The following is a 27152-nucleotide window of genomic DNA, read 5'->3' as shown; positions in this document are numbered from 1 at the left end:
ACAGGAAAATATTTTAAAATGGAAACTTCTCAAGAACGTGAAATAATATTTTGACTTTGGATATTTATTTGTAAAAAATTCTAGGATCACATGCTGTAGAATTATCTATCCCAACGTAGATTCTGATACACAGAAAAGGCATGACTTCAAGTTTTACCACTTCACTTTGACCAAGGTGTTAATATATTTCTTCCGAGATTGTCTCCCTTTTTCCTTGTCTTTCTGTTTCACCCAGCATAACCATTTCCGCTCTCCGTGCGCATAGGATAATGAAGATGGGATGTTGGGCTAACAGGCTGTTTTCTCTGTTCCTGTGCCTTATTAAGAAAAAATATTCTCTGTCCCCTTTTTCCCGTTCTGTGTCTCACTTAGAAAAACTGCTTTCTTTTTCTGTTGCTTTTTCTGTCTGTGTCCTGATCTCTTTCTCGTGAAAGCTATTTTCTCTGCTGTCGTGTGTGTCTCTCTCTCTCTGTGTTATTCTGTATAACTGTTCTCTGTCCCTCTGTCTTTCATTTGCTGCCTCTTCCTTTCTGTCTCTATTTCTCTTGAAACACAAACAGGATGATGTTTGGCCAGAAATGTGGTTCCCAGAGAGATTCCAGCTTCCTTACATGGTCACTCCCAGCTGGAAGAATGTGTGAGAGCGTCAGAGAGAGTACAGGGAGAGGGAGCGTGGGGCGGTGGCTCATTCCCAGAGCCCACCTTCCAGCAACTGGCTGGGCAGGGACCCCACTGGGCTGTGGGGAGACTGCAGACAGCAGAGGGGAGCATGGACGACCTGGGTAAGGCCAAGGGAGGGAAAGGGACATTTGTAAAAATGGCAGAGAGTTAAGGCTGACTGCTTCCTACAGAAAGTGGTTTTTTTTTTTCTAACTTTCATCTGGTACCGAGCAAGACAGAGTCAGAAAGAGACGCAAAGGGAAAGACAGATGAAAAGCAGACAGGGCTAAAGAAGCATAGACAGAAATTGCATGAAGAAAAAGGAAGAGTTAAAAAACACAGCCTGGAGACACGCACGAAGAAAGAAACACACGTACATGGAAGGATATAGTATGAGACAGAGGGCGATAGCAATAGACTATAGAGAAAAAGAAACTCGTGCAGACAGTAAAAGACAGATATAAGGAGGAGCCACAAGTATGAGAGAAATTCACAGGATATGAAAGAAGCAGACAGAGTGAAATATGAGGTAGAGGTTTTTTATTTATAGCTGAAAGTTCAGGATCTCTTAGGTAAGGATTAGGGGATATGTCTCAAGATAGAATGAGAGGACAGAAGATGCATCTTGGGATAGCAGGGGTGAGGGTAGGGGCAATTTATCTCAGGATGGTAAGAATGAGAGCTAAAGGGGGATAGGACAGTGGAGATAGGATGTGGAGGGAAGATTTATCACAGGATGGTGGTAGAGGGGGTGAGGACCAGGGAGATATGTCAGAGGATGGTGAATAAGAGGTTTGTGAGCTGTATCAATTCAGGATGTTGGAGGTGGGATGTTTAAGGCAGTATATTTCATGATGGTGGGAGTGAGAAACATCTGATGATGATATTTGAGGAAGATACAGGAAGTTGGGAAAGATATTTCATGCTGATGTGGATGAATTAACTCAGTTTACAAACATCAGTTCTTGAGTACACAGATTAGTCAGGTTTTCTTGATATCCCTAATGAGTATGAAATAGATTTGTGTGCCCATTGCCTCTACTCTCTGTAAATCTCTCTCTCCCTCTCTCTCTCTCTTACCAACTGTATTCATTATGAATTTCCTGAAAATCTGACTGGTTTGAAGACTGGAGTTTGAGACTCCTTGGTTAAATATATTGCAAGACTTTTAGGGTAAGGGAAGAAATATTTCAGAATGGTGGAGGGATACATACAGTAATTAGACATGAGCAGCAATGTCAAACTGCAATCTTGGAAGGCAACAAAACAGTTTGTAAAGATATCCCTAATGAATATGCATGAGAGCTATTTTAATTCAGCCACCACTGTATGCATATATCTCATGCATATTCATTAGCAATATCCTCAGAACAAGACTGAGTTGTGGCCCTCTGGGATTGGAGTTTGACACCTCTGGACTAGGGTTTCTCAAACCTGTTCTGAAGAGGCCTCAGCTAGTTTTCAGGATATCCCCAATGAATATGCATGATTTAAATTTGCATATAGTGGTGGCAGTGCATGTGCATCTATTTCAAAAGTTGAGACAGAGATTGGGATAAGTTTGGATATTTTATTTATTTATATTTTGTTATATACCACTTCTACCCTAAGCGTTTTATTTTGAATAGTAATATGGTAATCGAGGAGGTCTGGGTTTCTCTTCACTCAGATTTGATAGGAACAAGATGCCAAGTTTTCAGATAAAGGTGGGGGAAAGAGGGGATATGATGCAAGGCAGTAGTGTAGCAAGGGTGAGAGGTGCATGGGACAGTGGAACCTCTCTCCCGCCCCCACCCCGTCTGCTCTTTTCCCGCCGCCTCCTGCCACACGAACCCCTTCCCTTCCCCTGTAACAATCCCAGCGCAAACAGCAATCTCAACTTGCTGCTTGTGTCAGCAGTTGGCTCTTCATCTGACACCACCTCCTAGATATGGGTCCAGGAAGTGACATCAGAGAAAAAGCCGATGCTGATGCGAGCAGCAGGTTGAGGTTGCTGCTCGCGCCACAAACGTTAAAGATATATGAAGGAAGGAGGAAGGCATGTGGGCGCGGTAGTGGGGGGGTTAGGGAAGGAGTAGGGGGGTGAAGAGGATGGGTTCCGGCACCCCCATCAAGCGCCTGGTGTGGATCCCTGCCCCCCCTTACTACGCCACTGATCAAGGCTTCCTTTTTTCCTCTCTCATGAAGTTTATTTGATAAGAGAAACTAAAAAAACATTCTTACATTTGGCCTGTTGGGTTTAGAGACTGTCAGGGAGCAAGCCACTTCACTCCTTCCATCTGCCCGAGGTGAGATCTGACACAAATGGTCATACAGGGAGGAATTCTAGAAATAGGACTCAAAAATCAGGATACACTGGGATGAGCCCATTTTAGCTGATTTCTGCTCTTAAAGTTGAGCGCAGGTAGTAGTGTAGTAAGGAGGAGCAGACCGCCCTGGGTGTCATCTTTAAGAGAGCACCGGCGCCTCTCCTCCCCTCAGCATACCTCTTGAAATGCTCTCCGGCATGAGCAGCGTCTTCCACCCGCTGCTTGTGCCGGTCTCTGCTCTCTTCTGACGTTACTTCTTGGTCGTGGAACCAGGACGTGATGTCAGAAGGGAGCTGAGTCTGGCACGAGCAGCAGGTGGAAGATGCTCACATCGGTAAACATTTCAAGAGGTACATGGGGGCACATCACCTGGTGGGGAAGAGCAGGGGGCGCACAGCGTGGTGATGCCAGGCATTACCACGCTAGGTGCCAACCTTCCCAGCAACGCCACTGGGCACAGGTATTTGTCGGCGGAAACCTGGTGTAAATACCGATGCCCAACTCATTAGTTATATTGGCTTCAAGCACTATTATCGTAGTATTAGGGTACTCAGTATTAGTAACTAACAATAGGGAAAATATGCTTTATAAACCCTATGAGTAACACCCTTCATCAATTTTTAGGATCCTCAGTAACACCACTCAAGAGTTCAAATAGTTTCATTACTCCAAGCTTTATGTGTTAAATCTGCATCGGATCAACAGTAATATTTGTATAAGTAGATTAAATAAAGATTGATTTTTAAATAAATATGTTTAAAATTTTTTAAATATTTAAATATCTCATTTAGGGCTCCTTTTATGAAGGTGCGTTAGGGCCTTAACACGTGGAATAGCGCATGCTAGCTGCTACCGCCTCCTCTTGAGCAGGCGGTAGTTTTTCAGCTAGTGCGCACTAATCAGGTGCGTGCACTAAAACCGCTAGCACACCTTCGTAAAAGAAGCCCTTAGTGATTATGACTATGTTCGTTTGTACTTAACTTCGTTCTTGTGGTCTAGATCGGGGACAAACATTCACCAACATGTTTTGCTGGTAAGCTTTCTCAAGGTGAAGTCCCTCTGATTCAGATTGCCAACAACATAGATCACTTCCTCTAAAAATTGATGAACTCATAGGGTTTATAAAGCATATTTTCCCTATTAGTTACTGATGCTCAACTCATGGCATTTTGAGATGTAAATGGCACTATTCTATATCACTACGGACACTTTTGCGGCTTTTCCCTGAATCACTTATGCCCCTCACCTGGCCATGACCACTTTCAAGTTGCACGCTGAGGGATTTAGGTGCCTCGTGTTATAGAATAGCATGCAGGCAGATTATTTCATGCATGAAAACCAAATTTGTGCAATTAACTTCAATAATTGATTGTTAAGGTCAATTAATAGTTAATGGCTTGTTAAACAATTTGTTTCCACATGCATCTTGGAATTACGCTGAAATTTCATGCTATATTTTTCATGCTGGGGGATAGTATACAAGATGTAGATAATAGCAATGTGGTATAACATACAAGTTATTGTGTCTATAGATTTAAAATCTGAAAAATATGCAACTGTAGATGTGAATCGCTTGTTTACCCTTTCCAAAGATACTAGAACTAGGGAGCAGGTGATGAAGTTACTAAGTAGTAGATTTCTTTCTCTGAGAGATCCCGCATGCCTATTCCAAGCCCTCTTGAATTCAGACACAGTCTCTGTATCTACCACGTCTTCTGGGAGACTGTTCCACCCATCTACCACCCTTTCCGTAAAAAAGTATTTCCTCAGATTACTTCGGAGCCTATCACCTCTTAATTTCATCCTATATCCTCTCATTGCAGTTTCCTTTCAAATGAGAGACGAGACTCATGAACATTTATATTATGTAGGTATTTAAACGATTCTATCATATCTCCCCTCTCCCGCCTTTCCTCCAAAGTATACAGATTGAGATCTTTAAATCTGTCCCCATAAGCCTTATCACGAAGACCACACACCATCTTAGTAGCCTTCCTCTGGAACGACTCCATCCTTTTTATATTTTTTTTAAGGTGCGGCCTCCAGAATTTTATACAATATTCTAAATGAGGTCTCACCAGAGTCTTATACAGAGGCATTAATACCTCCTTTTTCCTACTGACCATTCCTCTCCCTATGCAACCTAGCATCCTTCTAGCTTTCGCCGTCATACTTTTCAACCTATTTGGCCATTTTAAGATCTTCACATACAATCACACCCAAGTTCCACTCTTCCATTGTGCACATAAGTTCTTCACCCCCTAAACTGTACCGTTCCCTCGGGTTTTTGCAGCCCAAATGCATGACCTTGCATTTCTTAGCATTAAATTTTAGTTGCCAAATTTCAGACCATTCTTCAAGCTTTGCAAGGTCTTTCTTCATGTTGTTCATACCATCCGGCGTGTCTACTCTATTGCAGATTTTGGTATCATCCGCAAAAATTCAAATCTTACCTGACAACCCTTTAGCAATATCGTTTATAAAAATGTTAAAAATAACAGGCCCAAGAACAGAACCTTGAGGCACACCACTGGTAACATCCCTTTCCTCAGAGCGATTTCCATTGATCATTACCCTCTGTCGCCTTTCACTCAACTAGTTCCTGACCCAGCCCATCACTTTGGGACCCATCCAAAGGGCACTCAGTTTATTTATCAGACATCTGTGTGGAACACTGTCAAAGGCTTTGCTAAAATCTAAATACACCACATCTAACGTACATCCTCTATCCAATTCTCTGGTCACCCAGTCAAAGAAATTGATCAGATTTGTCTAACAAGACCTACCTCTAGTGAATCCATGTTGCCTCCAGTCCTGTAATCCACAGGATTATAGAAACTTGACCATTCTCTGTTTTAAAAGCGTTTCCATTAATTTGCTTACCACAGAAGTCAGACTTACCAGCTGTAATTCCCTACTTCTTCCTTACTTTCACTTTTGTGGAGAGGGACCACATCCACCCTTCTCCAGTCCTCCAGTACCACTCCCGACTCTAGAGACTCATTGAAAAAGTCAGTCAGCGGAGCTACCAGAACTTCCCTAAGTTCTTCAGCACCCTCAGATATACACCATCTGGCCCCATTGCTTTGTCTACCTTTATTTTAGCTAGCTCCTCACAAACACAAACCCTGAAAATTTCGATCAGGGTCTATTTTACTCCTCCATCCCTATTCATGTTTGTCTTCTGCAGTCCCACTCCTGGCGCTTCAGCCGTGAACACAGAACAGAAATATTTGTTAAGCAATTCAGCCTTTTCTTTATCAGCTTCTACATATTCCTCCCCCTTCACCTTTTGAGTCTCACAATGTCACTTTTGCACTTCTTCCTATCACTGATATATCTAAAAAATGTCTTGTCTCCCCGTTTTACTGGTCAGCTATTTTTTCTTCCATTTGCATCTTTGCTTTCCTGACTAAACGACCAGCCTCTGTTAACTTTTCCAGATATTTTTGCCTTTCTTTCTCTTTCTACAATCTTTTGTAGTTTATGAAAGCTAACCTCTTATTCCTTACCTTCTCAGCTACTACTTTTGAGAACCAAAGCGGCCTTCTTTTCTTTTTACTTTTACTTACTTGTCTCACAAAAAGGTTTGTTGCCCTTACAATCACTCCTTTCAGTTTTGCCCACTGCATTTCCACTCCTTCCAGATGTTCCCACCAAGACAACAATTCCTTGACGTAAACCCCCATCCGAACAAAATTCGTTTAAAAAAAATCTAGAACCTTTGCTTTTGAATGAGCCCTCTCTATACCCATCTTAATATTAAACCATACCATGCAGTGATCACTGGATGCCAGATGATCACCCATTGTAACATCAGAAACACTTTCCCCATTTGTAAGCTGTAAGTCCAGTATGACCCCATCCCGCATGGGTTCCATTACCAACTGCTGGAACAGTTCTCCTTGTAGAGAATCCAGGATCTCCCTACTTCTAGGGATACCCCGCAATAGGGATACCTCAATCAACGTCTGCTATCTTCCCTTTTTTCAAATATATTCTGAATGTCTACTATTAAATCTCTATCTACTTCTTCCATCTGTGAAGGAGGCCTGTATATCACACCAATGTAAATATATTCACCATTCCCTCTTTCCAAATTGATCCACAATGCCTCTTTCTTGCCCTGCAGATCCTGCAATTGTGTGGCTTTAATATGATCTTTAACATATAACACTACTCCCCCTCCTTTTCTTCCTACCCTGTCTTTCCTGAACAGATTAAAGCCTGGTATAACTACATCCCAGTCATGGTTCTCCGTGAACCACGTCTCCATGATCGCCACTATATCCAACTCCTCTTCTTCCATCACAGCTTCTAGATCCAGAATCTTGGTTCCCATACTTTGAGCATTAGTATATACTGCTTTCCAGACATTGCCCCCTTTTCCCATTCATTTAGAGGTATTCAGTGATTTAAAAAAGGTTTGAATAATTTCCTAAAAGAGAAGTCCATAGGTCATTATTGAGATGGCTTGGGGAAATCCACTGCTTATTCTTAGGATAAGCAGCATAAAATCTGTTTTGCTACTTGGGATTTAGCTGGGTACTTGGGACCTGGGTTGGCCACTGTTGGAAACAGGATACTGAGCTTGAAGGACCTTCAGTTTGTCCCAGTATGGCAATTTTTATGTTCTCTTGTGAAATAGATACATAGCAATTTACAGTTTTTCAATCAGACTGTTTTAAAGAAGGTATATCAAACTCATGACAAACAATGGGCCACTATAGCAACCATGCATTCATCTAAAATGGCCATACTAAAATATTCGTCTTCCCTGCTCTCCCATTACAATTACTTAGGATTCAAATTTACATTATGAAATTAACCAGCTATTAAATTTATAATGTGTGTTAGATACTACAGTGTGGGTCACACAGAACCTGTCCATAGGTTGCACATTTGACTGCCTGTTGTAAAGTAAAATAAATTTTGAAAAATATAAAAATATGCACACATATAATATGGCAATAGATAAGATCTGTTAGGCCTATCTCAGCCGTCCAATTTACTACTCCCTGTTACAATGTCATAGGCCACAGCTAATCTCTGGATATCATATAATTTCTTTGGAATTAAGAATTCTGTTTTTTTAGGCTATGCCTTCAGAAATTCTGCTACTTTTTTGCCCTCCCCCACTTTTACTGGGAGGCCATTCTATGTATTAGCCACCCTTTGTGAATAAATATTTTCTAAAGTTATGCAAGAATCTATTTCATTTGAGCATCAGGCATAACAGGAGGGCCCAGGTCTTCTCGTGGACGCCAGCTCTGTGGGTGCTAGAGCATAGGAGCCAACTTTTGAAAATGATTGTGGGGTGCTCAACTCATAACTCACAACAAATTTCCCCTCACCCAGCAAATATAAAAAAGGAAAATCAAGATACGTCTGGTAGCAAATGGTAGTGATGACAGGACTGTCTAAATGTCAAGAGCAAGAGTAGGGAATGTGGACAAATCAAAAGCTAGGGTCCAGCCACTCTTTCCTTCCTTTCCAGCATCTTTCTCTCTCTCTCCTTCTAAGTCATAGCTATGTCGCTGACTGTCCAGCTCTTCTTATTTGTACTTGCTTCCAGTGTACTTTTATTCAACGATTCTATATTGTAACTTATTGCTGACTGTCCAGCGCCTCTTATTTGTACTTGCTTCCAGTGTACTTGCATTCATTGATTCTATTTTGTAACTTATCGCTGACTGTCCAGCTCCTCTTGTTGTAAACCGCCTCGAACTACCATGGCTTTGGCGGTATATAAGAAAATAAATTATTATCATTATTATTATTTATAGCACTTTTCTACAACCAGTCCCTCAGCCCATTTACACTACTCTATTTCCCTTTTTTTTTTCCATTTCTTCTTCATTTCATCACTCCCCTCCATCCTCCCTCTGTACTTTTCAATTTTGTCTCCTGCATAGGCTTGAGTACCTGAATAAATTAATGTAAACCATTCTGAGCTCCCCTGGAAGAACAGTATAGAAAAGTGAATAAATAAATAAAAATAAATATATAATTTGATGCTTCATATTTGGGGGCAGAGAATTTAATTGCTTTTGGTCTGCTCTGCTCCCTAAATCTTTGTAACCTGTTCTGCTTCTCATTTCTCCTTTTTCCAGCCTTCTATTTCCCTCTGCTCCCAAGCAAAGTCCAATGCACTTTTCCCTAGCTAGTTGCCATTTCATGCAGGTTTGGTTCACCCATCTCTTTACTGATTTCCACTTCTCACTCTCCTCTACATGTGAAATTTCCTTTTGTTTGTAGATTTAACTCATCTTCAATGTGTGACTTCCCATTGACCTCAGGCTTGAATCATTTCCTTGCTGTGCTCTCCCTGGCTTCAGGTATATTTCTGATTTCTGGAACTGGTTCCTCATCCCTTTATGGCACTACAGCACTGGCACTCACAGATTCCAAGCCAATGGCCACCTTTCTGCCTACAGAATCCATATCGGATTCTTTGCCACATGTTCACCCTGAGGTTTGGATGCCCAGCAAGGATCATAGGAGCACAGAATGGGATGATTCATCATGGCCAGTTCATCATGAGACGTTTCATCGCAGCCAAGATGAACTGGCCACATTGAATCATAAGAATATAAGAATAGCCTTACTGGATTAGACCAACAGTCCATCAAGTCCAGTAGCCCGTTTTCATGGTGGCCAATCCAGGTCACTAGTACCTAGCCAAACCTAAAGAGTAGCAACATTCCATGCTACCGATCCAGGATAAGCAGTGGCTTGTTCAATGTCTTTCTCAATAACAAACTATGGACTTTTCCTCCATTCCTAGAGGGGACAGGCACTGGAAAAGGAAAGCTGTGGTAGAGTGCCATTCCGAGAAGAGATGGGGCACAAGGAGGAGAGAGGAAGAGTTGAATTTTGGGAGGGTATGGAGGCATCACCCCCTGCAATACTGAATTGTGTGGAACGGGAGAAGAGGGGGAGGGTTGAGTGCCTTCAATTCAGGGCATGTTTGCCTGCAATTAGTGGAAAAGAAGTCGAGCTGTGGGATTGGTGGTGGGCGACCTCAGGGGAAAATGCTGGACCGGTGGTGGGTGACCTCAGGGGGAGACATGCTATACTGGGGACAGTGAAAGAGAGAGGCATAGATGACAAGGACTGTGCATCGTAGCCGATTCAGCGCTGAAATGGCTGTGATAAAATGGCTGCGCTGAAATGGCCACAAAGAATCGTCCTAGACCCAAGCAGCATATCCTCATACTAAGCCACTGTATTCTGAGCTGCCTGCAGGATATTGCTCCAGTAGCCAAGGAACAGGCATCCATCTTAAGGAGCCGAGTTGAGATCTGGGAGGTGGTTGCAGAGTTTTACCAAAAGGAGAGCAAGGATTCATCAATTAAGCAAGAACAAAGCCAGGGAGCCAAATAAGGAAACAGTTTGTGAGACACAGTGGTATAGCAAGACTGAGTGGTGCCCCTCCCCCACTCCCCCCCAGCTCTTTCCCAACCTTCTCCTTCTGTGTATGTGCCACCTTCCCTTCCCCCATACCTCTTTAGGCTCACATAGCCCAGTGCCCCCACTATTTCTACCTCCTGTGTAGGGTTACCAGATGTCTGGGAAAACTCGGATATGTCCTCTTTTTTAGAGGACTGTCCGGGTTCCCGGACGGACTTTCCAAAATCTGGCAGTTTGTCAGGGTTTTGGAAAACCCCAAACTCCAGCCATGTCTGGAGTGCCTTCAACAAGCATGCGCGGATGACATCTCATGCATCCGTGCCTGCTGGAGGCCCTCCAGACACGGCTTGGAGGTTGGGAAAAAAGAGACAAGGTTTTTGGGGGATGGGGCTGGAGGTGGAATGCATCCAGGTTTGTCCGTCATTAAATATGTTAACCCTGCTCTCCTGTAATGGAGGAAAAATATTTTTAATTTTTGTGAGGAATGGGAACAGTGCTATTCTTCATTCTCCCTCAGTTCAATCCCTGACCATAGACCTCTCAATATCAGAGCTGCCAAGAGAAAGTGCTTCTTCCCCCCAATCTGATCTCTCTAGAATCTTCTTCTTAGCTGATTTCCCCTATAAGTCCCCTCCTTTTTGAATCCCACACAGTTCCTCTCCCAGTCCTCATCTCTGTTTCTCTTTCTTCAGCCCATCTCTTACCCACTTCTCTTTGTATAATAGCTCATGCTCCCTTCCTCAGCTTACATTAACTTTAGCTCTGTTCTCCCTTTCAGTCGATATTTCTTCCTTCAGCATTTTTTCTCTCACAACCTATCGGTGTCTATGTCTGTTCTTTCCTTTCCATGCTTCTCTATCATTTCCTCAGTCCTTTCTCAGTTCCTCCATCAGCACTTCTCCCCCTCTCAATAGCAGACCAAAAACAGGAAGTCTGGCTGACCTACACTGTTGCTCTCCCCTGTTCCCCCTATTAGCCCAGATATTCTTTAGCTATCCAATAGACTGCAGGGGGAGGTAAGACCAATAGCTTAGGAGACATCAACCTTCTGTCCTGCTTTCCCCTGCAGTCTATTGGCTGGCTAAAGTCTGTTTGACCACTAAGCCACTGGTCCTGCCTTATTTGCAGCTTATTAGCTAGCTAAGGAATGTCTGACCAGTAGGCTGCAGGGGGAGGCGGTTGCTGTAGCTGAGGAGACCTTCTGGTCATGGTCTGTGGTTTTCCCATCCAATTGGGCTGCTTTGAAATGCTAGGTGTGGGAAATGTTGAGTAGCTGCGGGTTGTGGATTTGTGGGCTCGTTTTAGATTTTTGTGTGGTAATTTGGGCTGCATCATGGCACAACTTGTGTTGGATGGAAATGAGAAGGAAAGCTGCAGACTTGACGGGTGATTTCATGAGTTTGACAGTAGGATGGAGTGGTGATGCAAGAGTTTGAGGGAAAGGTGCCGGATCACATACAGGGAAGAGAGCTGGAAGCAAGAGGAAAGAATGGAAGATGCACACAGAAAAATCTCTTAAATCATTTAAATCATACTTGAAAGCCTATTATTTCAAACTGGCGTTTGACCCTAGTTGTTAACACTTCAGTTTAGTTCTTCCTTTGCTTTCTTCTTTTCGCATTTATAACCTATCCTCTTGTTCTTACTCGATTTGTTCTTACCTCTTGATATTACATAGTAACATAGTAGATGACGGCAGATAAAGACCCGAATGGTCCATCCAGTCTGCCCAAACTGATTCAATTGTAATTTTTTTTTTTTTTTAATTTTTTCTTCTTAGCTATTTCTGGGCAAGAATCCAAAGCTTTACCCGGTACTGTGCTTGGGTTCCAACTGCCAAAATCTCTGTTAAGACTTACTCCAGCCCATCTACACCCTCCCAGCCATTGAAGCCCTCCCCTGCCCATCCTCCACCAAACGGCCATTTTTTCTCTCATAACCTATCGGTGCCTATGTCTGTTCTTTCCTTTCCATGCTTCTCTATCATTTCCTCAGTCCTTTCTCAGTTCCTCCATCAGCACTTCTCCCCCTCTCAATAGCAGACCAAAAACCTTTCCTGCCCTTGATTGTCATTTTGTAACTAGTATTGTTAATTTTACAGTGTACATTTCCCTGTTGTGTTTATTTTATCGATTTTTATTATTTCCCATTGATTTTTTAAATCTATTGTTAACCGCTTTGATTTGACTTTTTTGTTAAAAATGGCGGTATATCAAATAAAATAACTGTAACGGGGAGGGAAGACTAGTCCTCTCCCAGTTCACAATTCGCTGCACTTGACAGCATCGGCCTTTCCTCTCTGCCGGGTCCTGCCTACTTCCTGTTTCCGAAGGCAGGACCTGGCAGAGAGGAAGGCCCAACACCAACCATAGCAGCTGTCAGCCTAGCTGTCGCTACCATTCAGCATTTTCAGTTGGCATTACTTATGTCAGCGAGGCCTTTGGGAAATTATATCAATCTGACTCTGGCATGGGAATGCAGATAGACCCTGAGTGCAGGGAAACTGTTTTAAGTATCCCGGATATGTTTTAAGTTTCCCTGATTGAATCATGACTAGCTAAAAGGTGTTAATGTCTGATTAAGAGGGTGCTTAGGACAATGGCCTGCTTGAATGGGACAAAGAAGCCAGAGGCTAATCCCATCACCATGCTTGCAGGTATCACACCCTCCTTTGTCAATTAAATTAACCATTGTTTCAAACAGTTTGCAAGTTCTAAACAGAAAGATACTGGGGCATAAAGGTTTCTATATTGAGCCAAGGTATAAAAGCCTGCTCTCTGCAACAGCAGCGAATTGCAAATGTTGTGCTGCCGACTGCAGGGTGACAAAGGAAGGGAGGGAAGGGGAAAAGAAATGCTGTGCGAGGGAAGGAGAAGGAGGACCAGGGAAGGGAGAGGAGATGAAAAGGAGATGCCAGGACATGGAGGAGGAGGAAAAGATAGAAAGGTTCAAAGAAGAGCGACCAAGATGGTAAAGGGGATGGAACTCCTCTTGTATGAGGAAAAACTAAAGTGGTTAGGACTCTTCAGCTTGGAAAAGAGACGGCTGAAGGGAGATATGATTGAAGTCTACAAAATCCTGAGTGGAATAGAATGGGTACAAGTGGATCGATTTTTTTTTTTCCCCTCTCCATCAAAAATTACAAAGACTAGGGGACACTCGATGAACTTACACAGAAATACTTTTAAAACCAATAGGAGGAAATTTTTTTTCACTCAGAGAATAGTTAAGCTCTAGAATGCATTGCCAGAGGATGTGGTAAGAGCGGATAGCGTAGCTGGTTTTAAGAAAGGTTTTAAGAAGTTCCTGGAGGAAAAGTCCATAGTCTGTTATTGAGAAAGACAAAGGGGAAGCCACTGCTTGCTCTGTATTTGTAAAATGGAATATTGATACACCTTGGGTTTTGTCCAGGTATTAGTGACTTGGATTGGCCACTGTGAGAACGGGCTACTGGGCTTGATGGACCATTGGTTTGACCCAGTAAGACTATTCTTATATTCTTATGGAAGGGAAGGTGACAAAGATGGGAGGGAGGGAAAGGAAAAAGAGGAGATAGCAGACCATGGAGGGGGAGGGGGAGATGGAAGGAAAGGAGAGGAGAAAGAGATGCCAGAGCATGGGGGGAGGGAAGGGAAGGAGATTGAGATGCCAGACCATCAGGGAGGGAGGGAAAGGAAGGAAAGGAGATGCCAGAGCATGGAGGGAGAAGGGAGAGATGGAAGGAAAAGAGAGGAGAGAAATCCCAGGGCATGGGGGAAGGGAAGCAGATGCCAAACCATGGGGGTGAGTTGGGGTGGGAAGGAAGAAAGGAAAGGAGAAGGGAGAGATGCCAGAGCATGGGGGAGTGGAGACAGAAAGAGAAAAATGGAAGGGACAGAGAAAGAGGGCAGATACTGTATGGAATGGAGAGTGAAGAGAAGATCAGGAAAACAGAACCCAGAGATGATAAAAGGTAGAAAAAATATATATTTTTTGTTGCTTTAGAATAAAGAAGTATTGTAGTTGTATTGATAAACTTTTACAAAATAGAAAATGGAAATAAGGTAATCTTTTTTATTGGATTAATTTAAATACATTTTTTACTAACTTTTGCAGCTCCTAGGCGGTGCTTCTCAAATCCCTTTTTATATTGGGGGGTGGGGGGCAGAGGTTAAAAAATGATTGGCCCTGGTTGTCACATACCCTAGGTACTACTACTACTACTACTAATTATTTCTATAGCACTACCAGATGCACGCAGCGCTGTACAGAGTCACAAAGAGTAAGAAAACAGTCCCTACTCGAAAGAGCTTACAATCTAAACAGGCAAGACAGACAAACAAGATGTCATGGATACAGTTAAGGGGAACTATTAATTAGCTGATTGGGTTGGAGGGCAGAGGAGTAGGGTTAAGGATTGAAAGCTATATCAAAAAGGTGGGTTTTCATTCTGCTTTTAAACAAGGGAAGGGAAGGGGCTTGATGGACAAACTCGGGCAATTTATTCCAGGCATAGGGGGCAGCTAGATGAAAGGAACAAAGTGTAGAATTGGCAATGGAGGAGAAGGGTAACGTTAAGAGTGACATCTAAGAAACGGAGTTCTTTGGGAGGTGTTTATGGAGAGAGAAATGAGGAGAGATATTGAGGGGCAGCAGAATGAACCTTATACAATGGCAGATAAGGAGCCAGTTAAGTGACTTAAGGAGAAGGGTGACATGAGCGTAGTGAGGTTAGTAGAAGATGAGTCGCGCAACAGAGTTTTGCACAGATTGCAAGGGAGAGAGGCAACACTGAGGGATACCAGTTAGGAGTAGATTGCAGTAATCTAAGCGTGAGGTTATGAGAGCTTGGACAAGGGTCCGGGTAGGGTACTCAGAGATGATGGGGCGAATTTTGGTGATATTGAAGAGAGAGAAGCGACAGGTCTTGGCAGCATATTGGATATACGTAGAAAATGAAAGGTCAGAATCGAAGATGACTCCAAGGTTGCGAGCAGAGGAGACTGGAACAATGACAGTATTATTTACAGAGATGGAGAAAGTAGGAGGAGGAACAGAGGGTTTAGGAGGAAAGAGGAGCAGCTCAGTCTTGGACATATTTAGTTTCAGATGACGGCAGGACACCCAGGCAGCAATGTCAGCCAAACAAGCAGAGACTTTTTCTTAGACTTTAGGTGAAATTTCAGGTGTAGAAAGGCAGAGCTGGGAGTCTTCAGCATAAAGATGATACTGGAAGCCATGGGAGGAGATCAGGGCACCGGGAGAAGAGGTGGAGAGAGAGAAGAGAAGAGGTCCTAAGACAGAACCCTAGGGTACACCAACCGCTAGCAGGGTAGCAGCAGAAGAGGATCCACCAATATATATATTAAAGGTGCGTTGAGAAAGGTAGGAGGCAAACCAGGAGAGGACAGAATCATGGAATCCAAACGAGGACAGCATATCAAGGAGTAAGTTGTGATTTACAGTATCAAAGGCAGCAGACAGGTCAAGAAGGATAAGGATAGAGTAAAGGCCCTTAGATCTGGCCATGAACAAGTCACTGCAGAACATAGTGAGGGCAGTCTCTGTGGAGTGTTGGGGGCGAAAACCAGATTGTAGAGGATCGAGAATCTTTCGAGTTGAAAGGAAGAATAATACACTCGAGTATCTTGGATAGGAATGTAATAAGGGAGGGGGCAGGAGGGGTCCAGCAAGGGTTTTTTGAGAAGCGGCTTAACCGCTGCATGTTTGAAGGCAGCAGGGACAGTTGCAGTGGAAAGAGAGATTGAGAATATACCATATGGGAGGGATAACAGTATGTGAGATGGGGTTGAGTAGAGGGGTGGGAATAGGGTCTGAGGGGCATGTAGTAGGCTTGGATGAGGACAGAAGTTGTGCAGTTTCTTCCTCTGATTTCAGAGAAGGCAGAAAAGTCAGCAGTAGTTGACGGGGGACGAGTGGGAGGGGCCAGACAGGAGAAACTTCCTGAGCTGTGTGGGTGAAGGATGAAGGTACGCCACTGTCCAATCTCCTCCCCATAGAATATTAGGGAACTTCCAGATCTGTGGAGCAATTTGAATCCAATTAGAAAGGGTTGTTTTGTATCTTCTACGAGTACGTTCAGACACTACTTTGTGGAGATCATCCTAACTGAAGTTAGTTTGGCTGAGAACTTTTCAGCACTCACTCATACTTTGGACTGTTTTGGGGCTGCTTTTTCAAGGTAATTGGGCGGGATTTTAAAAAAGTATCTGGCAACACTGCTTCTGGTATAGAGCTGAAGGAAAAAGCAGGAAGAAAGGGTATGCCACTTCAGCTACTGCTCCTACCTCACCCTTCAGCCCGCTGGTTAGAAATTGCTTAGCCAGCCAATAAGCTATAAACAGGCAGGGACTAGTAGTTTAGGAGACACCATTGGTTAGACATTCCTTAACCAGTCAATCGGCTGCAGGGAAAAGAGAACTGAAGGTTGGTATCTCCTAAGCTACTGGTCCTGCCACCTCTGCAGCTTATTGACTGGCTAAGAAATATCTGAGCAATAGACTAATAGCAGGGAGCAGAGGAGAGCTGTAGTGTAGGTCAGACAGGTTTCCAGCTTTTGGTCTATCAGAGAGAGGGCAAGAGGTACAGAGGGAGGCACTGGGAAAGGAATGAGGAAGGAGAGCATGGACACAGACATTGAGAGCTGGAAGGGAGGGTGAGGAAAGAGATACAGAATGTAAAAAATAGAACAGAGCTTAAATGAATGCAGGCTTGGGGAGGGGGGGGCGTGGGATGTGATTTAGAGATAAGTGGTTGAGTGATGGGGTGAAGAAAGAGAAACAGGACAGGGAGAGGAAATGTGTAGGATTCAAAGAACAGGAGGCTGATAGGAGAGATTAAGCTGAGAAAAGGGTTCGGAGAAGAGAGAGGCTCAGGTTGGAGAGAAGAAGCACTAAGTGGCAAAGAGAGGGATAGAAGTGGCAGAAGATGATACTTGAAAGAAAAAAAAAAAATCAAGAACAAGTAAAGAAAAGGTAATTTTCAGGACTTTGTGTGCATGGTTTGAATCTAAACCTCCGGTTAGGGAAAAGTGCATTGGAGCTTGATGGAGACTCCCAGTGGGGAGAGTAGGAAAATAGAAGGCCGGGTCAAGGGGAAAGGAGAAGTAGAACAGGCTAAAAAGATTTATGGAATGGAGCAGGAAGAGAGCTATTAAACTCCCAGCCCTCAAAATAAAATATCAAATTATGCCTGTGCAGAAGAAGAAAAATTTAAAAAGTGCAGAGGGAGTAGGGGGCGGGGAAGTGGACAAGGAAGAACGAGAGAGAAAAATATTGAGGGAAAGGAGGTTGGTATAGATGATGGGCTAAGGGAAGGGAGGGACTGGTTTGAGAAAAGTGCTATGAACAGCCTGGATGGAGAGAGAGTATGATATTGACAAGCTGTGAGGGGAGGAGATAATGGCAGGACCCTAGCTTTTGATTTGTCCATATTACCTGCTCTGCTCTTGACATCTGGTCACTCACCACAGGGTGTATTTTGTTTTTCCTTTTTTGTTTTTATTTGTTGGGTGAAGGGAAATTTGTTGAGAGTTATGAGTTCAGCACCCCCAATCTTTTTCAAAAGTTGGCTCCTATGGGTCTTCTGCAGTGTTGCAACAATGGTCACAAAATTCAGCACTGATCTGACTGGCAAGAAAAGGAGAGTGATGCTGCCTAAGACCTCATTCTCCTCCTCATTTTCTACTGTTTAGTCAGACTGGTGCTTTAAACTGTACTACAGGTCCAGATTTATTAAGGGGGTAGCTACCTAGACCCCCAACTGGCCAATTTGCTCAACTGATTAGAGGATTCAATGCATCCCCATGTGGGCTTCTCTTTCCTTCCTGAAAATCTTAAGTTTTGTTAGAAGCTAAGTACAGTTGCACTGAGACCTAAGGTAGTTTCTTGCAACTGCATGACTTCATTAGAAGGGAATTATAAACAAGGGCATATGGCCTAGATTTAAAAATAGCTTAATATCTTCTGTGTAAATCTATTTTGAATACCTCAGCTCAAAACAGCTGTAAAATGAATGTTTAATTTCTCCTAAGAAACCATGGGCAATGTAATCTGCACTTGCAGGTTCTGCCCTGGCAACCCTATAAGTAAGAACTGAATGAAAGGGTAGTCATTACAACCTCTTTTTTTAATTTATTTTTAATTTTTTTTTTTGGGGGGGGGGGTTGACCATGGATGAACCCTAGGCATTTTTTGCCTCTACCACCCTTTCCCTCTTCCCTCCCTCCCCCAAATTAAAACTACCTAAGTACTTAACTTTTCAAAAAGCCTTAAAAATCTAGCTTTTTAAAAAGAATTTTAGTACTGGTTAGTATGATGGCAGGATGTATTGTATATTATTTCATTATGATTATACATACCTATTTCTGGTGCACAGGGCACATAAGTCCTGACAAGAGGGCTAACTCCCCATAACTGCAAGCTGTGCAGAAGGAATCGGCTACAATTTATTTGGCTCCACTTCCTTCCTCAGTGAGCTGTACTTCATCTCTTCAGTTTTTCCTTCTGTACATGAGCTGGAAGGTGCTTTTTGATCTACTCTGAGAAGTTTTTTGTTGTTGTTGTTTTTTAATCTGAATTCTGAGACTTTCGGTGCTCAGGAGGTCCCCAGTAGCCCTGACGCAGCTCTGCCTGGGAGAAGACATAGACCATTTGAGTAGTAGTCTGCAGCTAACAGGATAACCCATGTGGGAACCTGTCTAGCCAGCCTGCACTAATGCTCAAGGAGCTCGGGGTCCGTTCCTCTGGAATCCAGGCTTGCTCATGATTTATCAGGTGCTTGAGTGCAGGCTGTTTGGCCCTGTAACGGCTCGGAAGGGCTTTAACAGCTGTGTTCTCCTCCCCCCAGTGATGTGCACGGGTCTGTGGAGGTCTGAGATATCAGTCTGACTTCAGCAGCCCGAATATCACAGCATCCTGGACTTGGTATATGCTTGTCTGAGGCAGAGGTCTTCTCTAGTATCCAGCTGTAGTATGAGCTGAAGCAGACAATAATACCAGTTCTGCACAGCACAGTGAGTACAGGCTATTATAGCCTATGGGAAAATCGAGTGTTCTCAGGATTGCTGTTTTGGTGATTTCTGAGGCTAGCTATAGAGTTCCTCATCTCATAAAACCCCTTCCCTGAATTTTTTGGGTTTTGCTGCAGCTTTCCTGAACTGTTTTCTGGTATCAAAACACTGCTGCCACAGCCATCTTGAATTTCCAAATTTTGATTGAAAAGCCTCTATCTGCCTCAAAACTCCTTAATTTGGTTTAAAATCAAGTGTAATGGACTCCTCGGACCCTTCTACCCCATATCATGCCAGGTTGTGCTGGATGGTTGGCTGAGGAGTATCCATGTGCCACAGTGCACATGAGGGGAGGGGTGGCTGGGCCCATGGGCTTAGCCCCCTCTAGTACCTCTAGGGCTGAGGAATCACAAGGGGCTCATTTTTACATGGAGAAAATCCCTTGGAGAACGAATTGGCGAAACACAGATGCGTGGACATCCAGAGCCCAAGAAGCGACAAGGTGAGTTCCTGAAGTGATTCTCTGGGCTTCCTGCTCAGGGCCATACCCCTGATTTAGTGAGTCTTTTGTGGAAAGCTTACATAAGTTGTCAGGGTCCTACTGCTCTCCGGAGGGGTGCCTGTGGCTGCACAAGGAGGTTTGCCCTCCCAAAGTGCACTCCCACAAGAGAGGGTTTCCAATCAGGAATTGGAGGACCAGTCGGAGAACGACTGGGGGTCAGAATCCATGCCTTACTGCCTCAGAGTGAATCTTCGCTCTTAGGAGATTTGGGGTCTCAGATAGAGGCGGTTAGTCAAAAGACCATGGTGGCCCTTAACCAAGGGAAGAAGCCAACCGTACACCACCTTTTCAAGCTAATAGCCACATTTGAGACGATTATGAATTCTTTGTGGGAGTTGAATCTAGAAGCCCCAAAGACCTTGGCTACACAGTGCTCTATTATGAGTGGCTCTAAGATTCAGACTGCATTTTTCCCCTCACTACCTGACATTGCCATGCTAGTCATGGAGCATTAGGAGACCCCAGAGGGCTCTTTATGGGTTGCTAGAATGATGTCAAAGCTCTATCCCATGGCTTCAAAATTTCAGCAGCTGTTTGTTCAACCTAAAGTAGATTTGTTGGTAACATAGGTTACCAAGCATACTTCCCTGCCTAGTGAAGGAGGTGTCATTTTAAAGGATGCGCAGCATAGCAGGGCAGATGTTGTTCTTAAAATGCAATTCAAGGTCTTGGCCTTGTGAATTAACACACCGGCAGCGGCCTCATTTGTGGCACTCCCTTGCCATATCAGATTGCGTAAGACTCTCACAGCGGATGACGACATTTACCTCCAGCTGGTAATGGCGAGGCTTGACTATGTAGCAGATGCTATGTAGCATAATTGGTATCATGAGCAAAGTTTCTGCTTATGCTATCTTTACTCACAGAATGCTCTGGATCAGACAATGGGCAGGAGATTCAGATTTTAAAGCAACATTGAGCAGACTTTCTTTTAAGGGACAAATGCTATTTGGTAAGGGATTGGACAATCTTATGGCCAGTGTATAGATCGTTACTCTAAAGCTTTGCCAGACAGCAGACTACAAGCCCCTAGAGCACAGGTGTCAAACCCGAGGCCCATGGGTCAAATCTGGCTCGCCTGGTCGTTTTATGTGGCCCGCGGTCCGATGCCCCCAGTGTTACCTTGTGGCCGGTTCCCTCCTCACAGCCATTGTGTGCACGGAGCCGAGTGCAGCGGCTCCTCACATGTCCCACACCTCATCTAGAAGCATTCTCTCTGATGTGACGTCATAGAGAAGTCTTCCGGTTCAGGTGCAGGACGCACGAGGAGCCACTGCACGTGGCTCCATGCACACTACGGCTCTGAGGAGGAAGGAGCCCCATCTCTCTTTGATCCAGCATTTCCCTTCTGTGTCATTCCACCTATTTTCCAGCATCACCCTTATTTGTGTCCATCTCACCTATATCTCTATCTCACCACTTTTTCAGAATCATTTATCTCTGTCCTTGTCTTTATCCCATGTTCACCATTTGCCCTTTCAATGTCTATCTCCCCCCCACACACACTTTTTCAGCATTACTTCTATCTCTCTATTTCACTTCCTCTTCATGTCCCCTCTGTATCTCTATCCTTATTCAGTAGGTCCTGCTTACACTTTCTCTTCTTTGTGTCACAATCTCCATTTTCAGCTTCCCCCCCCCTTTTTCCTTTGTTACTGAACCCTGTAGCCAGAATCTTTCCACCCTCCCTCCACTCCGGCCCAGCCCGGTATGAAATATTTCCTTTTGTTTCCCTCTCTCTTCCACCTGCATCCAGCCACACACCCTGCCCTGTGGCCCTCTTCAGCAACTTGTCTGCAACGGTGATCAAGAAAGGCTGCCGACATCGAGGCCTTCCCTCTGCGAGTCCTGCCTTTGTGGAAAAAGGAAGTTGAAACAAGCGAGACTCACAGAGGGTAGGCCCCGACGTCGGAAGCTTGTGTTGATCGCTGCTGCTGACGAGTTGCCTAGAGAGCTGCGGAGCAGGGGCTGTGGCCGGATACAGGTAGAAGGGAGAGGGCCAGATAGGAAGACTGCTGGAAGAGGTAGAAGCTCTGGAGCATGACACTGACCCCGGCCAGGATGATTTCTTTTTCAAGCTACTGCCGCCGACACGCCCCCCCCCCCCCCAAATGATAAAAACCAGCCTAAAGTGGATGCCCGGCGTAGGCATCTTTGACATCGGGGAGAGGAATGCTGATTGGCCCGGTAGATTGGGACGGCAACACGAGTCTATCAAGGAGCCTGAGATGGGCTCCGCGATCGACTCACGTTGCCTTCCCGATCTACCGGTCGATCGTGATCGACATATTGGGCACCCCTGGTCTAAGGCATCTATTTTCAAATGGATTTGCTTAGTGATATCATCGGCGTATACTGGCTGTGGTATACAGCAGCTAATATCTTTTGAGAAAACATTCCACAAGAAGTGTAGCTTCTTCATTGGCGGAGGCCTGGGCGATCTTGCCTGAGGAGATTTGTAGAGTGGCTTTATGGTCCACATTTCATACCTTTACAAAGGTTTTATAGAGTGGATGTGGCAGTGGTAAGGGCAGGCTCTAGATTCAAGGGACTTCTTTGATACATCCCACTTGTCAGGACTCGTGTGCCTTTGCACCAGAAAGGAAATATTTAGCATTTTTGTCTGAGTATGAGTTTAATATGTACCCACTGAAATTAAAGCAGTTCTACAGTCTCTCAACCCTGACAGTACTGCATGTAGCATTCTCAGAATAACTAACTTATTAATAAGTCTTGTGTTCTACTTCCTAATATCTGTCGATACAAAGCCTCACAGTGATCCCAGTAGGCATTAGCTATTTAAAGAGTAATCTGGATTATTTTCTTTCCAAATAAATTCTGAAAAACCTATGAGCCCCTTTTATCAAGCTGTGCTAGAGGTTTTTAGTGGAAGCCGGTGCAGTATATGTTCTGATGCTCATAGAATTCCTATGAGCATCGGAGCACTTGCCTCGCTGGCCTGCGCTAAAAACCTCTAGCGCAGCTTGATAAAAGGGGGGGGGGGGTATATTAATAGTCAAAATTTGGATTAGAAATGGGAAATTTTACATGTTATCTATTTTAAAATATGGATTCTATCTGAGTTAAACAGAATTTTTCAGTTCTCAGTTTTACTATGTTATTTTTCCATTTACGGAGTAAAGCCATATTGAGAATTACAATGCATAAATGTTTAAAGATGAACTTGGAGGCTTCACATTTTTTTCAAAGTTTTTTAAAAATCTGATAAAATCAAAACCTACAAAATCATTTTTTTTGACTTCCAGGTTTTATGACCCTGTAGGCTAGTCTTGGAAAAATCTGTAGGAGCAGTCAATGTATCAATTTAAATTCCAGCCATGGCGCTCAGTGTTTTTTTAGGGGTCCTTTTACTAAGATGCAGTAGCTGATTTATCACACGCTAAATACTAATGCATGCCAACACGTCCATTATCCTATGAACTCCTCCCCCCAGTGAACCTTTCCGACCCTCCCAGCGAGAGCAGCAAACCTCCTTCCAGTAGCGTCGGCTGCTTCGCGGCTTTCTCCTGCCGGTGAAGCGTCACTGATGACGTCATCAGTGACGCGGCAGAGGGAGGAGAAAGACGCGAAGCAGCCGACGCTACTGGAGGGAGGTTTGCTACTCTCGCTGGGAGGGTGGAAACGCGATAGGAACCGGGCTGGCTGTGCACCCCCCCTAAGGCTGCACCCGGGGCGGACTTCCCCCCCCCCCCCTTGGTACTCCACTGATTGGGTGAAACACTGGATAAGACAGTGCTTTGCTTAATTCTTAGACTCTGTAGCATGTATTTGGTTCATTTGAGTTTGATTTTCTGTTTTCACAGAAATATATCACATACTAAATTTTTGACTTCCTCCATTAAGAACAAAGAATTGCCATGCTGGGACAGACCAAAAGACCATCAACAGTGGCCAACCCAGGTCCCAAGTACCTAACTAGATCCCAAGTAGTAAAACAGATTTTATGCTGCTTAGCCTAGGAATAAGCAGTGGATTTCCCCAAGTCATCTCAATAATGGCCTATGGACTTCTCTTTTAGGAAATTATCCAAACCTTTTTTAAAACCTGCTAAGCTAACTGATTTCACCACCTTTTATGGTAACGAATTCCAGAGTTTAGATCAGTGGTGTGTGTATTGCTCCTGGAGGAAACTAGGTTGTAAGAGAGGGTGTTACTGTATGTCAGGGTTCAAAATACCTAGATAGCAAAGGTTAAAAAAAATCATTTTATTGTTGGGTTGGAAACAGAGAAAATGACAACGGATAAAGACCATAAGTCCTATCTAGTCTTTCATCTCTATCATCTGCTATCTCTGGATTCTGTAAATATATAAGCATTTGCCTTAAAAATGGACGCCAATTGCATGTCAATCACACAACAGCGCCATTTACAGAATTGCAGAAAAATAAAAGGAAGGTGCCAAAAATGTAGGCTAGGGTTTTAAAGGCCTACATTTCTGGAACCTACCTTTCACAAGAAAGCCTAATGTCACTTCCTGTGTTAACTACACCTACAGTGGCGTTAGGTATCATAAGATGCCTCTGTAGGTGGGATAACAGTGGCCTTTTTGGAGGCATCTCTGTTTTTTTTTTAATTTTAGTTGGTTTTTAATCAATGCAACCAATTAGTTTGCTGATTAAATCAATAAAACCAAATTAGCCCCCCCTTTTACAAAAGTGTAGAAGAGATTTTTAGTGCCAGCTGGCATGCTGAATGTTCTGCGCTACTCCGACAGTCATAGAATTCCTTTGAATGTCAGAGCAGTGCAAAGCATTCAGGACGTTGGCCGGTACTAAAAATCTCTTCCGCAGTTTTTGGTGGAAGGGGGGAGGGGTAAGTTAGGTGGTGGTAGGGTGTCTACCACCGCCTAACTTTGGATGCTGTTTTTAGAATTGGGCCCTTAGCTCCCGCTAACAAAATTAGTATGTGCTAAATGCTAAGAAATCAATTTTATACCCATGAGCTTCTTAGCATTTAGCTTGCACCAATTCCATCATTAAGCTGTAGTAAAAGGACCCCTAAGTGACCTGAATAAGTCAACTTTGATAATCTGAATGTGCAGTATTTCTTCTGTTTTTATATATTGCACAGTGCAAAAGGAAATGCATCTGCTTCTGTTTCTCCACTGTTGCTTCGCATGCAAAATCTGGCTTCTTGGAGTTTCCAGTTCAGTGTTTGCATGTTTCAGTTTCTAATTTCTTGTTCATTGTTCTGTATTCAGTGAGAGTCTTGTCTGTTTTGCTTTTGTTACTGTGATAAGGGATTCTCTTAGCATTTTAGTTTGTATGGGAGTTTCTGTAAATACAGGGTATGTTTTACAGAACTGGATCTATATAATTTATACCAGTGGTCTCAAACTCGCAGCCCGGGGGCCACATGCGGCCCGCCAGGTACTATTTTGAGGCCGTCGGTATGTTTATCATAATCACAGAAGTAAAATAAAACAGTTTCTTGATCATATGTCTCTTTAGCTATAAATTACAATATTATTATTAGGACTTAGCCAAAAAGGAAAGATTTATAAACTATAAAGAGTTTTACCTCATGCAAAATTGTAATTTCTTTAATAAGACATTAACTATTTTTTCTGTGGCCCTCCAAGTACCTTCAAATCCATAATGTGGCCATGCAAAGGGTTTGAGTTCGAGACCACTGACATAAACTTAGCTCCTCTCCCCCCCCCACACTCTCTTTCTCAGTGGATAACACTCTCATCCTCCCTGTCTCGTCAGCTTGCAACCTTGACTGCCCTCTCTCTCTCTCTGCACAAATCCAATAGACCTCCAAAACCTGTCATTTCTTTATAATATCACCAAAATCTGACCCTTCCTCTCTGAGCACACTACCAAAATCTTTATTCATACCCTTAGCACCTCTTGTCTAGATTACCGTAACTTGTTTCTCATAATTCTTCCACGTAACCATCTCTCTCTCCCCTTCAATCCAATCAAAATTCTTCTGCTCACATTACTCCTCTTCTCGAGTCACTTCATTGGCTCCCTATCCATTTCTGCATACAGTTCAAACTCCTCATTGACTTACAAGTGCATTCACTCTGCAGCTCCTCAATATCTCTCTTCTCATCTCTCTTTCTATTCTTCCCCATGAACTCTGTTCATCGGGCAAGTCTCTCTTATCTATACCTTCTTCTCTACTGCTAACTCCAGATTATGTTCCTTCTGAATGCGCTCTAAATGAAATTTGTCGTCTACAGATCATACAAAATGCCTCAATTAAACTCATAAAGAATGCAAAAAAATTTGATCACGTGACTCCGTTACTTAAGGAAGCACATTGGCTTCCAGTTGCTCACCGAATAACGTACAAACTAAGTCTACTAACTTTTAAATCTCTTCTATACAAATCACCTTCTTTTATTTATAGAGTATTGATTCCCTATACTCCCTCTAGATCACTTAGATCTATTGACCAGCATCTTTTGACAGTTCCTTCTCTTAAATCTATAAAAACACGGCGACATTCTATTTTTTCTGTTACAGCCCCTCAAACGTGGAATCTACTTCCAATTTATATACGAGAAGAATCAGGTTTGGAGAGATTTAAGAGCAAACTAAAATGCTTTCTTTTTAAAGATGCGTTTGATAGCTAATATAACTAGAATGTAGGACTAGATTAGGGTTTTCTACTAAGCCCTATGCTTTAAACTTTCTATTTTTTATTTTTTCCCCCTCCCTAATGTTGTTTTGCCCTTATATGTTTCCTTTACTATTTTTTAAAATTGTATTTCTTTACCTACTCCCTTCCTTCTGTATCATTAATTTATCTTATCAGTCGTATTTACATTGTCTTCAACTATTGTAATTTAATATTTTATACTTTGTACATCGCTTAGAATGTTAATAAGCGATTAATCAAATATTTAATAAACTTGGAAGCTTGGAAACTTCTCTCTTGCTGCACCATATGACTGGAACAGACTGCACGAGTCAGTATGTCAATATGTCCCTGACTGTATTCAAATCCAGACTAAAAATCTACTTTTTTGAGGTTGCTTTTAACTCCTAACCCCCACTCGCTTGTAAAGCACTCATGCCTGAGAAGCTCCCATCCCTACTTGTCCTGTCTGCCTGTTTGATTAGATTGTAAGCTCTACTGAGCAGGGACTGCTCTTGAATGTTTTATTGTATAGTGCTGCATACATCTAGCAGCGCTATAGAAATTATAGTAGTAGTAAATG

General features: G+C 43.3%; 1 protein-coding gene across 3 annotated transcripts in view; it reads left to right on the top strand.

Moving 5' to 3' along the window:
* The window catches only part of TGFB1I1 (transforming growth factor beta 1 induced transcript 1), a 110994-nt gene that overhangs the window by 13465 nt on the left and 70377 nt on the right, over window positions 1-27152 (top strand). Inside the window, exon 1 of one of the 3 annotated variants that reach the window (XM_033946638.1) lies at window positions 658-782. The exons of 1 other annotated variant lie outside the window; for it this stretch is intronic. In XM_033946638.1, the coding sequence (XP_033802529.1) occupies window positions 770-782 (13 nt within the window). In that variant the 5' untranslated portion in view covers window positions 658-769. Of the gene's footprint in view, window positions 1-657; window positions 783-19845; window positions 19895-27152 lie in introns of those variants that run through there. One more of the 3 variants, XM_033946637.1, reaches the window with a different exon arrangement.

The sequence above is a fragment of the Geotrypetes seraphini genome, chromosome 5, assembly GCF_902459505.1.
Source record: "Geotrypetes seraphini chromosome 5, aGeoSer1.1, whole genome shotgun sequence".
Lineage (NCBI taxonomy): Eukaryota > Metazoa > Chordata > Amphibia > Gymnophiona > Dermophiidae > Geotrypetes > Geotrypetes seraphini.
Note: the sequence above shows the minus strand (reverse complement) of the source record. Positions and strands in the feature narration are given on the sequence as shown.